The sequence below is a fragment of the Narcine bancroftii genome, chromosome 4 (assembly GCF_036971445.1).
Source record: "Narcine bancroftii isolate sNarBan1 chromosome 4, sNarBan1.hap1, whole genome shotgun sequence".
NCBI lineage: Eukaryota > Metazoa > Chordata > Chondrichthyes > Torpediniformes > Narcinidae > Narcine > Narcine bancroftii.
Window position 1 is genome coordinate 19,622,163 of NC_091472.1, and position 18,505 is coordinate 19,640,667.

At 39.1% G+C, this 18,505-nt stretch overlaps 1 protein-coding gene across 7 annotated transcripts in view; it reads left to right on the forward strand.

Annotated features, from left to right (window-relative positions):
- Window positions 1–326: 326 nt before the first annotated feature.
- Window positions 327–18,505, forward strand: part of akt3a (v-akt murine thymoma viral oncogene homolog 3a) — a 416,568-nt gene continuing 398,389 nt past the window's right edge. The window contains exon 1 of one of the 7 annotated variants that reach the window (XM_069930899.1): window positions 327–523. In XM_069930899.1, the coding sequence (XP_069787000.1) occupies window positions 478–523 (46 nt within the window). In that variant the 5' untranslated portion in view covers window positions 327–477. The remainder of the gene's footprint in view (window positions 524–18,505) is intronic. The other 6 variants (XM_069930893.1, XM_069930900.1, XM_069930892.1 and 3 more) reach the window with 6 other exon arrangements.

The window sequence follows — 18,505 nt, forward strand, 5'->3', positions numbered from 1 at the left end:
TTCATGGATTGATGAATAAACGTGTCCAAATGGGATTTTAAATTGATCATGGAAGTCAAATATTTGATTGAAAGTACATTTTTATCACCGAAAAATGCTTTCGAAATGCTGACTGCGATTCCACTTTTTAAATGGGTGGAATCATGTACATTTTCAAATAGTTTCATGTATAAAAGCCACTTCAGTTATTAGATTACATTTGACGAGGTGCAATGATGTGATTTTCTAAAGGCTCATTTGAGGTGATGAATTTTTCATTTTTTTTTCCCTCTGGATGTCATAGAAATATCACAAGACTGAGAATGCAATGTGATCGTTTCATGCGTCATTTTGGTGTTCAAATTGTGGTGGTGTTTTCCCTGACAGCGGTGGCTCTTGGATTGGAGGTCGCCTTGAGGAAATAACGGTGGGAAGGCAGAGCTCGTCCAAAGCACGACTTGCTCGGCTGGTTGGGCTCTCGGGGGGGCATCATCGGATATGAGCGACATAACGATTGTGAAGGAAGGATGGGTGCAAAAAAGAGGTAAGCCCGGCTTCATTTGTTACAGTATTGTATCTGTGTGGAGACGGAAAGGGATTTTCTGGGTGGATGAATGGAGGATGGATAGCAGAAATGAGGATCTGAATGCAGTTTTGTGTCTAAGGCAAACGTGTTTTCAACGCTGACGTAATTTAAGCCCAATTATTTTTTTGGTTTTGACCAATTAGTTGAATACATTTCGATTAGGGTTTAAACTTGTTTTGAATCATGTCAACTGCAGTTCCGGATTTGTAAGAGAATCAAAATAGGAAATAGAATCTGTTTAACACATGAGTTTTGGCTTGAATCCATTGTTTCTTTAATGTTCTGTTGGTTTAGTGGTAATGTTAGCAGTTGCTCCTCTGGCGTATTTATTTATTCGGTTGCTTGATAGTAAAAATAAAGTGATTAGGGAGTTTGGAAATAACAGAATTTGGCTTTTTCTTTCGGTGACTCGGATCGTTCATTTGCAGTGTTCGTTTAAAAAAAAGGTGAATGCAATGAGATGGTCCTGGGTGTCGACCTCTTTATTACGATCGATGATTGATTGGAGTGAAGAGGTCAAGTTGACTGATAAGGTCATCAAGAGTGTATAGGTGCATCTTGCTAACAGGGCTGAATGGTATAAATGCCCATCTTCAACATTCATCTCAAATGAGAAAATGTACAATTGGACAGATCTTCACTTCAAGTTTTATAAAGTCTTAGTGTTTTTGAACCTGATTGGTCTGTTATGGGTGATGGAGATTGATGATTTAATTAGCTTCATGAAGGGGAAAAAACGCAATATCCTTGTCATTCAGGAGTTTATTCAAGGCACTAACGAGACCTCAATAACCCATTTTAATTATCAACCTTTTTGTTGGATTTCTGTTTTGCCTGTGTAAAGTGTTCAGTGAATTTGCTGCTGTTGTAGAATTCATGTCAATGGAAAATATAATTAGGATTTCCTATTGCAAACTGTCTCAGGAAATTGTCTTGCTGATGCATTTATAAATAGTAACTCTAGAGAAGCTCAAGCATCTTGAAATTTTGAACTTTGGTTTTAAAAACATTGTTGTAACGGATTGCTTGTAGAAACTGAAAGGTCTCTGACCAGGAAATCAGATGGAGACATGACCATATTTAGGACCTTGTCATGATTCTAGTACATGTTCATTGAATCATTGTTTGTGCTTTAATTGACCAAACATTTGCATCTTAATTGCACTTTAAGTTTCATATATCTGATCATACTCTATAATTAAAGTAATTTTAGTGTAATGCACAATGAGCTTTTCTTTCCCTCAAATATTTTGTATTTAAATGTGAGTTGTTCAACTTCCGCCAATGTTTTTTTCCAGCAACTTAGTTCATCACTCTGTGTCAGCACACTGAAAGAGGTGTAAAAACGATCTAAAATTATTTTTCTAACTTTTTAGAAGATGGAATAATTTCTTTGCCTGAGGAAAAAAAATATTACATTTTACAATGTATTCCAAGTATAGCTAACTTTTAAATTTCTCATCTCCCTACTCTTGCAATTTTTGGGGAAATGATTTCTCCTTGTAGAAATAACTTAATTTTAAATGCCCCAATTAAATATTACCAGAAACCTGACTAGGGCTCTTCTACACTCTGCCTACAACTGAAGTTCTTTATCCCTCAAAGTCTGGCAAATTTCCTGTGCACACATTTAAAATGGACAAGGGTGAATGTATATATGATGTTTGCCATATACAATGAACATATGCACTGAACATCTTACTACAGCCAAATGGGTACTGAATTTTCAAAGCTACTTAAAAAGTAAATCCTTGATGTTTTTGTGAAAAAAAAAAATCCATATACGAGGTGTAAAAGTTTAATTTTCTCAGGGCTCCAATGATGACTCGAGACCAAACTGTTTGTTAATATTCATCAATTAATTAGTGAGGTGATCTCTTGGATGAAGTACAGATACTGTGTATACAATGGTGTGTCTACATTGTGGTAAATAAAAAAAACACACAAGATGGAGGAGGAGAAATAGGCCAATTGGCCCATCAAATCTGCTCTGCCATTCTAATATGAGCCAATCCATCTCCCCCCCCCCCCCCCCACCTCAGCCCCACTCCCTGGCTTTCTCCCTTTAACCCTTGACTAATCAAATGCCTTGTAATCTTTAGAAAGAAATCTGAACCATCAAAACTAAAAACATGTCCTCAGTTGTTTACAAAATACTGAAATTCCATTCTTGTCACAAAATGATCAGATTCTCTCAAACTCTTGATTGAGACATTTAAAAAAAAAAGCAGCCTGCAGATTTGATTTTTAACATCATTACTTAATCAACATTTGGAAAATAGTGTTTTGTAAGAGGAAAATACTTCAGTATTACTATGTAAAGTCAATTTGATGTCTCTTGGCATTTTGACATTGTTTTATGTTGGACAGAAATAAGGTAATATGGTTTTTGTTATATGAATGATATTGGCTGCAATGTCTGTTCATGAATGTTTAGAATGTGATTGTCCAATGTCAGTTAATACTTCAGATCAAAAGTGGTATTGAGGTTATGTTAATGCTGGCTTGTCATTCAAAAGATGGGGTTAGAATTGCTTTGATAAATAATATACTGATTGCATTCTGCAGAAGTCTATTCTCACCATATGTTTGTGTTATTCATTCTGTGAGACAGCAAGGAAACACTCCCTGAACTCTGATACCAAGTTGACTATCAAGCACCTTTTTACACAGCTCATTTTATTCTGTCTACATTCCCATAAATCTCCCAGATGCTACCAATCCCCTACTCATGAACAGCAATTTATAACAGCAATCAACCAAGAGGTGTGCACATTACAGATGCTAGAATCTTGAGCAAACAACAAGATGCTTGAGGAACTTGGTGTGTTTGGCAGAATTCATTAGCAGACATGATTAATCAATGCTTAGGATCAGGACCCTTTATTGAGACTAATTAAACCCACATTAGGTTATATGTATTTAGAATGTTCTTCTTTGGCTTGGCTTCGTGGACGAAGATTTATGGAGGGGTAATGTCCACGTCAGCTGCAGGCAGACACGGCTGCAGCGATTGCAGGGGAAAATTGGTGGGTTGGGGTTGGGTGTTGGGTTTTTCCTCCTTTGTCTTTTGTCAGTGAGGTGGGCTCTGCGGTCTTCTTCAAAGGAGGTTGCTGCCCGCCGAACTGTGAGGCGCCAAGATGCACGGTTTGAGGCGATATCAGCCCACTGGCGGTGGTCAATGTGGCAGGCACCAAGAGATTTCTTTAGGAAGAAAACTAAAGCACCTGGAATAGAGTGCAAATTTCACACAGTGTCCTAGAAGTTAGGATTGACTGTAGGTTGGTGGAGTTGTGAAGCAGCAGCTTGACTGACTGCATCATTGCGCTGTCCCTATTCATGCAAATTTATCTACTACTACTCTCTATGTACTTCAAAAGCTGGACATTTATTTTGGGAAGAAATTCTTGCAAGAGGTCATGTTTGACTGCAACATGCTTGTATGAATTTTTGTTTTATGTTAAATCTTGGTGCACATTGTTTGTTATGGTCTGGCCCAGTTCAGAAAGATGCAAGTGCTCTTGACCTGAGTCACTGAAAATTAACGTGCAGATACAGAAGTCCAACCATGCGTCCGCTAAATAGCAAGAAGACTTGAGAATCAGAGTGAAATTGAAAATTTATAGACCCTGGTGCAATTGCATTTGGTGCAGATCTTTTCTCTATACCTAAGGAGAAGTCAATGCAATAAAGGTTCATCAAATGGATTTCTGCAATGATTGGTTTGAGGAAAAATTAAGATTGGACTCAGTCTCTTGATACCAATATGACTTCCTTGCTTTGATACTCATTACCCCAACCTGTTAAGCCAAGCATGTTATATGCCTTGTTTATCACCTTGTCAACTTGTATAGTCACTTTCAAAGGCAATGAACCTGGACTCCAGATCCTTCTGCATATCAATGCTTTTAGAAGTCCCTTGCTATTAATTGTAGACATTCCCTTTACATTTGACCTCCCAAAATGCAAATCTTCACTCTAGCCCTGATTAATCTTCATCTATCACTTCTTTGCCCATAACTGCAATTAATCCTGTGTTCTTTGATAGCCCTCTGCACTGCCCACAGCTCTCCCAATCTTTGTATCATCTGCAATCTTGGGCTTGCATTTTATCTTGAAAGGTTGATGGAAAAATAATCTAAGTTGATTTAGTGCAAGCAAAGGGTACAATCCAACAATCTATAAACATTACCATTCTATAGTCACTGGAGATTTTCAAGTGTCCAAACTCCAAATTGCCCCAAATATAATGATTACAACTTTCTGACTGGTTTAATTTTTCACTTGAAGCTTTATTCTTTGATGCTGATAAATTTGCTTTGGATTGGATTTTAGATAATCAAATAGCTTCAGAGTAATTTTGTGACTGATTTTTGGATCTGACCCTTTGAATCATTGGTATGATTTTAAAAAAATACCTAGTGGGGAAACAGACAGGAGATTTTTGGAAAGGATCAAGACTCTTGGATGTATATTGTCTCCCAGGTGCCAGGGTGGGAGACATCTCTGACTCTATAGAATTCTTGAGAGGTAGGGTGAGCATCTATATATCGCTGTACTGTGACAGAGTATATAGATATGTTTTTGGGGAGATGGATTGGGAAAGGTTGGTTAGAGTAGGTCACATACAAACACTTTAAAACCGATCTTATTTGAAATACCGGAGCTCTGCTAATGCTAGACATATCAGTCCTACAGCCTTTGCAAGTGCTTTAGAGAGTGCCCAAGAGACATCACTAATGGATTGTTGTTTACAAAAAGACCACAGATGAAGGAGCTTGTTGGAGCCACAGATTGTCTGTTCTAAGAGGGTCATGTGGTTTTGCAAGCAGAACCAGACTTTCTCTCAGAGAGAGAGACACACAGAGATGACTTCTACAGTGTTACAGCCAGCAACAGTAGCTGGGACTGGAACAGGACAAGCTGGCATGTTTGTGGAAAATCCCATTTGGAAGACTGGCTGTAAGTGCTTTGTTCAGCCTGGTCAAAGCCTTTGTAGTTCATGCAAGAGGAGAGGATTGGCTGTCTAACGTTTCACTTGAAATAAGAGAAACAAAAAGGAACTCTGTGGTGACCTGAAAGAAAGAGGTTATCATCTGGAGAACTCTGAACGTGCAAGTTTTGTCAGCAAGTCAATGAAGTGGCTGATGGAAATAAATCAGTTGTGGATGTCCTGGAACAGCAAATCTCTCTCTGAAAACTGACAAGAACCTTCCTGAGCGGTAGCCATTTACCATTCAAGCACCAAAACCTAGTGAAATTCATCAATGTTAAATTCTGTGCACAATATAAGAATTGCCTGCAACCAGTGAACTTGAAGGAATGAGAAGTGAGATTGGACTGTGAATGAAAAACCTTTTCTGAAGTTGCACACGCATTACATACACATGCGCTTAGAATTAGAAGGGGGTTAAGTTAGGTTAGTTAAGTCAATAGAGAGAAGTTAAAGTTTGATTCTGTTTTCATGTTTAAAGATAATTAAAGGCAACTTTTATTTAAGTAACCATTTGTCTTGGTGAATACCTATTGCTGGGATTATGGGTCGTCTGGGCTCGTAACAGCACATTGTTGCAATGACATTGATAGGAAAAGGAATGAATCTCAAGGGTGGTGATCTCTGGATTGCTGCCTGTGCCAGACACCAGTAGAGGCAAGAACAGGAAGTTATGCCAGATGAATGTATGGCTAGATGGTGCAGGGGTAAGATTTCAATTTGTGGATTTTTTTTGGAGAGGGGAAGGTATGGCCTGTGCAAAAGGGATGGGTTTCTCCTGAACTGGAGATGGACCAATATTTACTGGGCAGGTCTGATTGAGCTACTGGGGAGGGTTTAAACTAGCTTGGCAAGGGCATGGGAACCATAGTATTGGATCAGGTGGTAGAGGTTAGTGAAAAGGTAGCTGCAATGTATAGCAAGACTGAAGAATGATAGGTTGTGGATGGAGCATGTGTAGTCAGATGGATGGGTTGGTGTGTACTTTGAGAACTACAGAATATTACAGCACAGAAGCAGGTCTCTTTGGTCCTTCTAATCTGTGTCGAGCCTTTTTTTTTGCCTAGTCCCACTGACCTGCACCCAGTCCACAGCCCTCCATTCCTCTCACATCCAGGTACCTGTACAAATTCCTCTTAAATGTTAAAATTGTACCCGCATTCACCACTTCAGCTGGAAGTTTGTTCTACACATCCACCACTGTCTGTGTGAAGAGGTTCCCTCTCATGTTCCCCCTAAACTTTCCCCTTTTATACTTAACCTATGTCCTCTGGTTTTTATCTCACCTACACTCAGTGGAAAAAGCCTATCTACATTTACACTATCGATCCCCCTCAATTTTAAATACCTCTATTAAATCTCCCCTTATCCTTCTATGTTCCAGGGAATAAACTCCTAACCTGTTTAACCTTTCCCTTTAACTCAGTTCCTGAAGTCAGGGTAGCATCCTAGTAAATATTTTCTGCACTCTTTCAATCTTATTGATATCTTTCCTATAGGTAGGTGATCAAAACTGGACACAGTACTTCAAATTTGGCATCACCAATGTCTTCTACAACTTTAACATGACATCCCAACTCCTGTACTCAATACTTTGATTTATGAAGGGCAATATGCCAAAAACTCTTTACAATCCATCTGTGACACCACTTTCAGGAAATTGTGTGCATATCTATTCCTAAATCCCTCTGTGGTACTGCACTACTCAGTACCCTACCATTTACTGTGTATGTCCTTTCTTGGTTTGTCTTTCCAAAATGGAGTAACTCACACTTGTCTTTTCAAAGTGTTAAGCGAGATAAACTTGGAGCAATAATCAGTACATGGAATTACAATGTTGAAGGCTTTAGAGACTTGGATGACACAAGGGCATGATTAGCTGATGCAAGTTTTGGGTTTAAGATGTTTCAAAAGAATTTGGGAGAGAAGTATTGGTAATCAGACGTAGCATAACAGCTGCAAAAAGGGAAGCTTGTGGAGGGATTGTCTGTTGATTAATTGTGGGTGGGAGTCAGAAACAGGAAGGGAGTATTCTCTAGCCCTTCAAATAGCCAACAGAACACTGAAGAGTAGCTAAGTCTGCATCTTTTGGAAAAGTGCAAAAATAACAAGGTTGTTGTATTGAATGGCAGAGCAGGCTTGATGGGCTAGATGGCCTACTCTTGCTCCCATTTCTTGTGTTCGTTAATTCCCAGTTACCTCAGCTATGTTACTTCCTACATCGCCTCCTATAAGGATTTTATTCATTTCTCCCAAGATGAGGTCTTCCATTCCAGGACATCCTCCCTCTCATAAAACGTGGTTTTCCCCCCTGCTGCCATCAACTCGGCTCTCCCCCATTTCTCTATTTCCACAATGTGAAAGAAAATACTAAGGATTTCTACAGGTATATTAAGAGCAAAAGGATAGCAAGGGACAAAATTGGATTCTTTGAAGAGTGGTTGACTATGTATGAAACCAGAAGAGATGGGAGAGATCTTAAATGGTTTTTTATTTTTGCATCAGTATTTACTTGAGGAAAGTGGCACAGTGTCTAGGGAAGTAAAGAAGACAGCAAGATCATGAAGCCTATACAAGTTAAAGAGGAGGAGGTGCTTGCTGTATGTAAGCAAATAATGGTGGATAAATCTCCGGGCCTGTCAAGATAATTCTCTTGGATATTGAGGGAGGGTAGAGTCAAAATTGCAGGGGACCTGGCAAAAATATTTAAAATTATCTTGGCTATAGGTGTGGTGCCAGATGATTGGACAGTAGCTCATATTGTTCCCTTTTATTTAAAAAAAGGGCTCCAAAAGTAACCCAGGAAACTGTAGGCTGGTGAGCGTGAGGTCATTACAGGTAGTAGAGAAATTATTGGAAAATGTCCTGAGAGATTGGATTTACAAGTATTACGATGGCCAGGGACCGATTATGGATACTCAACATGGCTTTGTGCATAGGTCGTGTTTAGACAATCCTGTAGTTTTTTTTTTTGATTACCAGGAAAAATGAAGGAATAACTGGATGCTGTCAACATTAACTTTAGTTAGACCTTTGACAAGGTCTTGCGTGAGAGGTTAGTTAGGAAGGCTCATGGTGAGGTCGTAAAGTGGATTTGACATTGGCTACGTGGGAGAAGCCACAGAGTTGTAATCGATGATTGCTTCTCAGGCTGGAGGCCTATGGTTAAGTGGTGTGCATCAGGGATTGGAGCTGGGACCATCGTTGCTTGTCGTCTATATTAACAATCTGGATGATGTAAATTGGATCAGCAAGTGTGCAGATGATGCAAAAGATTGGAGGTGTTGTGGACAGTGAGGAAGGTTTTCAAAGCTTCAGAGGGATCTGGACTAGCTGGGAAAAATGAGCTAAAAAATCTCATCTGGAATTTAATGAGACAAATGTGAGGTGTTGTATTTTGGAAGGACAAACCAAGGTAGGACATGCATGGTAAATGGTAGGGCACTAAGGAATGCGGTAGAATGGAGGGACCTGGGAATTATAGATACATAATTCCCTGAAAGTTGTGTCACAGGTAGATAGGGTTGTTAAGAGCATTGGGCTTCATAAATCAAGTATTGTATAGGAGTTGGGATGTTGTAAAGACATTGAGGCCAAATTTGGAGTATTTGGTGCATTTTTGGTCACTTAACTACAGGAAAGATGTCAATGGTATTGAAAGAATGGTATTGGAATATTGATTGGAGTAACAAATATGGTCTGGAAAATGTCAGTTTGACACCAATGCCTGAATGTTCCAGGTTAATGGAGTTCTACAGTCTTGGGTTTATATTGTTGCTGTACAGGTACTTTGTTCTTATTTTATAATGTATAGAAAAGGAGAAATCGAGTGGTTTGATTGGAAAATGAGTTTGTGGGGATGAAAACAAACCATGAACTGAAGGAATATGGAAAGTTTAGTTGGAGGGGTGATAAATAGGGAACTGATGATAGTCAAGGTTGGTTAGCTGAGGGGAACAAAACATTGCACAGCAAGTAAAAGGCATTTTGGGTAAGTAGATAATGAAATTTATTGATCTCAATCCAAATAGAGAGGGATCTTGGAGGTATGTTTTCCCCTCTTGCAGGTCCTGAATTTCCCTGTTTGTCCCAAGTTATGATTTTGATTAATAGCACGAGACAAGCTCTATGGACCTAGTGAGCATTCATTTATTAATTTTTATGCGTGAAAGTGATAAATTTTCAAGAACTCCTTACAAGGAAGGGAGATTGACAACTGGGAGTCAAGGCTAAATTCATTATCTATTATCTTGTTAAATATTAAACGTTCTTGCTTAAACACACCAATGGCATCATGAAGAAAGCCTCTACTTCCTCAGGAGTTTGCGGAGGAGCTAGTGGAGTTGTTCAAATGAACCGGTACGGACTTGAAGGGCCGACATGGCCTGTTTCTGTGCTGTAAACAGTTATATGGTTAAGAGATTTATTTGGCAAAAATGTACATAAAGAAGCAGATATGGTTTGGCTAGCTAGAAGACAAGTAGTTGGAAGAGAAATCGGGCACCCTGCCACAGCTGTGGGAGAGTCTGCATTTTCCAAATTGGCCAATCAGTCAGCTGAAAGTGGAAGCAAAGATATCTAAATCTTAGACTGCCAAGAAGTAGTATTAGATTCATAAATGGTTATCTGCATAGGTGATATAAAATGTTGGGAGAGTTGAATCTGTTTCTGGATGTACAGGTCAGAAAAATGGGATGGCCCCAGAGCTTGGTTGCCAAAGAAAAAGTGAAGTCATTATGGGAAACCTGGAAAGAACATAAAAAGGAAGACAGACATTTTGGAAGTTCCAGTACATTCAAGATCAGCTGTGGCTGGTTTGAATGTTTGAAAAAGCTTGCACATATTCATTCTACTCAGCATACGTGCTGTGGAGGCAATTTTTTTCCCCAAGAAGCTGAATCAAATCATGAAAGATGGCTACTTTTCTAGCAGGTGTTCAGTGTTGCTGAATCACGGCTATTTTGGAGGAGGGTTCTTCTTGCACTGAGTTAACTGCTGTAGGCTTCAAGGCAGCCAAAGACTGCAAAGCTAAAAGTTGACTTTAATCTTAAATTTCTGACACTTGAAGGTCAATTTTCCAATGGTATGCTGATCAAATTTAAAAAAAAAACACATGATGCTCCCTTCCTTTCCAAGATTACATTGTTTGATAAAGGGTAGAGAAATTAGACAAATGTGTGATGAATAACCTGAACAATGTGTTTAGGTCGTCAGTGGCCCTCAACACCTAGTTAATATAAAGGACACTGCCTCCATGGCTGTGACACATGAATAGGCTTGTCAGTCGGAGACTAGCAGCAGTGACAACCCTATCATTTCAATAAATCTGCGAGAGAGACAATATCAATATAGTATTAAGTATATCTTTGCTTTCTGTGATCATATAGCCTATGCAGCAGTGAATAATGTATGGAGAAATTATGGTCGGGGTGTGTGCATGACTCCTTTTGGGTTTATGGGTTGAAATGTTTAAGTACGTGAGTGTTGTATGGGAATACATATATGAATACTTGTCCTGCATGTCTTTTGTTTGTCTGTATATGTGTTTGGATATGTGTCTGTGTGTTTTGCACGGAGGACCAGTGAACCCTGTTTTGTCAGGTTGTACTTATAATCATATAACAATTACAGCCCAGAAACAGACCAACTTGGCCCTTCTATTCCATGCTGACACTTTGTCCAACCTAATCCCACTGACCTACACTCAACCTGGCATCGAGCATACCTCATCACTTCATCTGGAAGCTCGTTCCACACTCCCACCACTCTGATTAAAGAAGTGTCGTGTCCCCCCCTCCATGTTTCCTCTAAACTTTTTCCCCCTAACTCGCGTCCTCTTGTTTGTATCTCTCCTGTTAAAGGAAAAAGCCTTGTTACGAGCTCAGAGAACCCCAAAACCAAGCAGCAATAGATAGTCACCAAGACAAAAGGTTACTTAAACAAAAGTTGCTTTTAATTATCTTTAAACATGAAAATAGAATCAAACATTCCAGTAAATCTTCTCTGCACTCTCTCCAAATTGTTTATCTTTCCTATACTTTGGTGACCAAAACTGTACACAATACTCCAAATTTGGCCTCACCAATGCCTTGTACAATTTTAACATTACATCCCAGCTCCTATACTCAATGCGCTGATAAGATTTCTTCACCTTCAGGGAACTATGTAGTGTTCTACACTCTTCAATGCCCCACCATTCACCACGTATGTCCTATTTTGAGTATCCCTACCAAAATGTAAGACCTCACATTTATCTGCATTAAACTCCATCTGCCATCTTTCAGCCCACTCTTCTAACTGGCCTAAATCCCTCTGCAAGCTTTAAAAACCCTCCTTTAATATCCACAGCTCTGCCTCTCTTAGTATCATCTGAATACTTACTAATTCAATTTACCATCCCATCATCCAGATCATTAATGTATATGACAAAGAGTAATGGACCCAATACTGAACCCTGAGGCACACCACGAGTCATTGGCTTCCAATTGGACAGTTATCTACCACTACTCTCTGGCATCTCCCATTCAACCATTGTTGAATCCATTTTACTACTTCAATGTTAATTTCTAATTATTGAACCTTCCTAAATGACCTTCCCTGAGGAATTTTATTAAAGGCCTTACTAAACTGCATATAACACCCACTGGCTGGCTTACCTCATCAACTTTCTTAGTAACCTCAAAAAATTCGTAAGGCTTGTCAAATATGATCTTCCCCTCAAATCCATGTTGACTGTTCCTAATCAAACCCTGCTTATCCAAATATTTATATATACCATCTCTAAGAATACTTTCCATTAACTTATCCACCACCAATGTCAAACTTGCAGGCCTGTAATGTCTAGGTTTACTCCCAGCTCCTTTTTAAAACTATGGGATTACATGAGCTACTCTCCAATCCTCTGGCACTATTCATGTTACTAATGACATTTTAAATATCTCTGTCAAAGCTCCTATTATTTCTACACTAACCTCCTTCAAGTTCCTAGAGGATATCTTGTGAGGACTTGGAGTTATTTTCCTTAAAATGCCAGTACTTCCCTAACTTCCCTACTTATTTCCCTTACTTTACACAGATTAAATATCCTTCTCCTTAGTAAATAATGAAGAAAAAAAAACTGTTCAAACTCTCATCCTCCAGAGAACTAATTTTATCCCTCACTATCCTTTTGTTCCTAATACCTGTAGAAACCCTTTGGATTTATTTTCACCTTGACAAAGGAACCTTCTATCTCCTCTTAACCTTTCTAATTTCCTTAAGATTCCTTAGATTCCTCTAACACTTTATTTACTTCACGCTGACTACTTTTTGTACACCACTCTTTTTCTGGACCATATTTCCAATAACCCTTTTAATAAACCAAGGCTCCCTAAAACTTTTAACCTTTCCTTTCATCCTAACAGGAACATAGTATCTTTGTACCCTTAAAATATCACCTTCGAATGCACTCCATTTTCCTTTTACATCCTTCCCATAAAACAATTTATCCCAGTCCACGCCTTCCAAATCCATTCTCATTTCCTCAAAATTAGCCTTTTTCCAATCAAATATCTCAACCCTGGGTCCAGACTTGTCTTTCTCCATAATTATTTTGGAACCAATAATATTGTGACACTGGACCCAAAATGCTCCCCAACACACACCTCCATCACCTGACCTATCTCATTTCCTAATAGCAGATCCAATACTGCCCCTTCTCTAGTTGGTACCTCTATAGAAGTATATAGAGATTCCAACTATATTGATGCATGATCATCTCATGCAGGGACAATGTTTTGAGGGTTATTATCAGGGGAGACTGTGAAGATGCAGTGAGAGATTGAAGGGCCCAGCAGGTCAAGCAAATAAACAGTTCCAAACCAAAACATTAGCTTTCAATTTCTCTCCATGCATGGTGCCTCATTTGCTGAGTCTCTCCAGCCTTGTTTGCTCAAGATTCCTGCAAAAGCCCTACTTGTTTCTCCAACCATCAAGGATCTTTTCATGGTGGGGAAGTTGGGAACCAGGGACTAGTCTTGGGATAAGTAGTTGGATGCTTAAAACTGAGGTCTTGAATCTCTGAAATTCTTGAGTGGCTAATTTTTTGGATCTAGGAAATTGAGTTTAATCAGAACCTGATAGGAAAATGGAATTCTGGTCTTGTTGAATGATGTACAGCATATTAATTATTTAAGTTGGTTACAGTTGAAAACTCAATTAGCTATCAGAAATACAAAGCAAAATTAATTTTAAAGGGAAAGTTGCAATAATAGTTGCTTTATGTAGTAGGGAAACAAGACTGCAGAGACAGATTACAAGGTGTTGTTCCTCCAATTTGCGTCTGGTCTCAACTTGGGAGTATATGAAGCCATGTCAGTGTGGCAATACTATGGCATTGAAGTGGTTGGCTCCTGGAAGGTCCTCGCTGCAGTAGTAGACAGTGAAGGTTCTCAATGAAGCTCTGATGTAAAGGAGGCCACAATGGGAACACTGGAATCAGTAAATGACCCTTAGATTCGCAGGTGAACACTTAGAAGGACTGTTTGGAGCTCAGAATATTTGTGAGGAAGGTGATGTAAATGCAGGTGCAGTACTTGTGGTCACTGGGATAGGTACCAAGGAAGCCATTGATAGGAAGGGATGAGTAAACAAAGGAGCCACAAATCCCTGTGGAAAGTAGAGAAAGGAATTTAAAAATTTGAATTCTCTGGTAATCCAATTATGAAAATTAATATTGCATCTATTACTATAATTTGAAGCAATTTTGAATTAGCTGCCTTACATTTTAGAAGACATGAGGAGAGAAAGGGAAGATTAATTTTTTTCCCAAGGTTTGCAGTGTCAGAAACGTAGTGCACATCATTGTTTATAATGTTGGCTCGTGTTTTTGTATTACAGGATGTATAAATTTAAAAAAAGTATTATTTGAGCTTTGAAGAACTCAGCAAGTGTAGCAGCATTCATAGAGGTTAAGATATATTAGCATTTTGGGCCTCAGCTCCTTTACAGGTTACAGGTATGAGCAAAACTTGGGTAGGCGCCTGAATAAAAATGTTTGAGGGAGAAGGGAAGACAGGACAGGGGAGAAGCACAGACCAACAGACAAAAGGTGGTGATTGGACATGGATAGGAGGACACACAAGGAATGGTCTCTACATTTAATGGCAAGTTAATTTTTTTTGTGGAACAATTCTCAAAAAAAACCTTCTTGATCTCGTTTTAGTATCTTGGTATTTGTAGAATGAATAACTTTTGCAGGTTTGATGAAATTTCCCTGTATGTAAGAACAGGGGCCTGCAAATCCCTTCAGTTCACCCTGCATCTTTGGTTTGCAATTGCAGCTTGTATAAAATTAAGAAATTGTTTATTTAGTATTGAACCTGTTGCCCAGGTCTTAAATTATGATATTGTAGATTGAGACTTGTCAGTCCTGCTCCTGGGTCTGCTAGCCTCCCTCTTGACAACAATTCCAGAACTACTTGTTCAAATTGCTGTAATTTTAAATCCTTGGCTCCAACTTTATAAAGGTTTGAAATTTAAGTAAGATCTTATTGCTAATTTTAGCAGGTTATGGGTCACATTCTTAATTTAGACTTGTTTTTGCATTATGTTCAGTTTCCATTCAAATGTTGCGGGAGTGGTGGATTTTGATTTAAATATTGCCATTAAAATTATTTTTCCTGTTGCGCTATTTTAACATTATAACTAAAAGCTGAAAACCCTCAACTCCTAACCCTAATGGTTAGATAATTAATATCTCATGGTGCATTAAGTGTGAAATTGGAATCACATTTTTTTGCAACAGATCAGAAAAGTCTGAAGGTGTTTTGTTTTGTCTTGAGAAAACAAAGAATTGCTGGAGAAACTCAGCATGCCAACCAGCATCTATGGGTAAATAGGTTAGTCAACTTTTTGGAGTTCCTGGAGGAACTTGTCAAGTCTTTCAGTATCCATAGTGGAGGTCAAGATGTATAACCAAAGTTTCAGGCCTGAGCCCTTCTTCAAGGTATGAGTAAAAAGCAGGAAGACGACTGAATAAAAGGCTGGGGAGAAGAGAAGAATGGGCAGGAGTACAGATTAAAAAGTGGTAATATATGGATGGGACACAGGAAAGAGAATTGACTGAGGGTGGTAGGGGTTTTTTGGATCTGTGGAAGCAGAGCTGGGGGAAAAGGGGAGGGAGAGAGACATGGGGGGTAGGGGGTGGGAAAGGCTAACAGAAGCTGGAGAAGTGTGTTAATGCCCTCCAGTTGGAGGGTAACCAGACAGAATATTGAGATGTTGTTCCTCCAATTTGCAGGTGATCTTAGTCTGGTAGTGCATGAGACCATGGACAGACATGTCAACAAGGGAATGGGGCAGGGAATTTAAATGGGTGGCTACTGGGAGATCCACGCTGTTTCAGAAGAGTGAAGGTAATTAAAGCGATTTCCCAATCTCTTCGATGTAGAAGAGATCACAAAGGGAGCACCAGAATCAATAGATGACCACCGAAAGTTTATGAGTGGTGTTGCTTCATTTGGAAGGACTGTTTGGGGTCTCAAATGGTGATGAGGAAGGTGGTGTGGGTGCAAGTATATTACCTCCAATGTTCACTGGTAGGTGCCAAGGGGTGATTAGTGAGAAGGGAGGAGTGGAAGAGGGAGTCATGGAGGGACCAGTCCCTGCAGAAGATGAAGAGGGGAGGAGAAGGGAAGTTGTCTTGTGTTGGGATCATGTAGTAGGTGGCAGAAATGGTGGTGGAGGAGGATTTGTTGGATGCAGAGGCTGTAGGTGAGGATGTTAAAGTTGAGCTCCTGTCAAGATACAAGAAGTACAACCAAGCCACAAAGTCCAAAATACAGTCTTTATTGAGTCAAGCCAGCAGGTGGGTAGACAGTCACCTCACTAGTACTGTTGACCCTCATTCAAAGAACACAGAGTACAATATTTAAGGCATTTTCCTGCATACAAATTGGATAACATTTTTTTGAAGGTATTGCTACAGTTTGTGTTTTACATTTTGCATATCCTCTTAATAGAGGGAAATGATTTGTTGTTGGTTATTTATTCTCATATACTAGTTATAATTAAGAACATCCTTCTGGTATACAAAAAAATCAACAGAAGTCTGGAAAAGTTGCTCTGAGTACACATTAAGTATCTATTCTCTGCCTGACTGATTTTTGGTTTCCAATTTACAAATTCTTTAAGTTGCCGATGGTGGGCAACACTTCAAAGCAGAAACAATGCCATTCAGGGACTGAGAGGGACGCTTATTGCAGCCTTTAGATTGCATCTAACAGGTAGTAGTCAGTTAGCACTATTGTGTTGAAGAGATCAGACAGGCATTAGGATAGAAGAGGTGAGAATTGATTCCTGTCTGAGAGTTTGATAGCCTTAAGCTTGTACCCTGCTCTCTGGAAGCTTGTTGACTGAATAAAGTCATGTTGAGTAATTACTTATAATGATTTCTGTGTGGTTATTTTAAAACACAATTTCTACAAGGACAAGAGGAATCCAGTCCTTGTTGGGCTTGGGGGTGGAGGGAACCAGATGTACAGTACGGATAATGGAGGATATCTAGGTCTTTTCAGGCCTGAAACCTTTATCAAGTCCTGAAACAGTGATTGACCATTTCCATTCATGGATGCTGACTGACCTGCTCAGTTCCTCCAGGAATTCTTTCCTCAGAGTTACAGTAGTTTGAATTGAATCCATGATGTAATATCATTACTCCATATGCTTGAAAGCCAGAAGCAGAGATTGTGAATATACTTTTCATTGCAAAATTGAGGTTTCAAGTCCATCATATTAGGAATATAAACTTTTAACAAAGCTAAATTCAAAGGATTTGAGTTTCTTTCTGATATTCTGATTAGGACTGAGAAGAATAAATACTTCACTAGTTTGAGATTTTGTTTATTTATTATATCTTTATTCCTCTGGGAACAATATAGAAGTTTATTTGTTTCCAAAATCTCCTGTGAACATTTTCAGTCACATTTTGTCCTTGGTGCAAAACTATTCATCATTTTGAACTTTAACTTGTTCAGTCAGAAGATTCTGAAGGCTGGCTTGAGTGGAAAATTTAAAACATCACTCTATTGTGGGCTGCTTTGAATTGAACATATCGAGTGAACAGTACAGCTTTATGCTTTAAAACCTGACCTGAAAGTTAAGACTACAGGGCAATTGTTGACATTTCATGAAGAGTCCCTGGAACTGGACTGAGAGGGAAAGGGAAGATTGTTAGTTTACAGCAAGCAGTGGGGAGGTGAGGAGTGTCATAATTTGTTGGAACCAGATAGTGTCGGAATGAAGAGCAGTTGAAATAAAAGGAGGGTGGGGTTGAGAAAGGTGAAACAAGGGAGACATTTCAGATAGTTCATTTCATGTGTTCCCCTTCCATGCACAATTTTCTTGATTAAGTCTTCCTTTACTCACTTCAGTGAGTTCGAGGTGAAGGAGTCCACCTAAAAGGGAAATCACAAGGGCAAAAAGAGAACAAGTTGGATCTGGCAGGCAGGATAAAGGAAAATCCCAAGATTTTTCTGGTAGCTGAAGAGAAAAAGGATGGCTAGAGTGATAATTGGTCCTATTTTTCACCAGATTTACAATGGAGAAGATCCTAGAGGTTAAGTAATTGAAGCAAACAAGTCTCACTGAATCATATGAATTATCAGGGGGAGGTGTTGGTGGTTATGGTGTGCACCAAGGTGGATAAATCCCCAGGGCTTGACCAAGTGATTTTTGAACCTTGTTGGAAGCTAGGGAAGAAATTGTGGAGGCAATTGTAGAGATATTTGCTTTATCTTTGGCCTTGGTTGAAGTGACTGGAAGCTGGCTAATGTTAATCTAGACATTTGGATCATGTAGGATCTGAGGTGAACTGGTCAATTAGATTCCCAACTGGCTTAGTTGAATGAGTCAGAGGACAGTTTTGGAGGGTTATTTTTCTGATTTGGTGCTGGCTCCAAATAATTAAT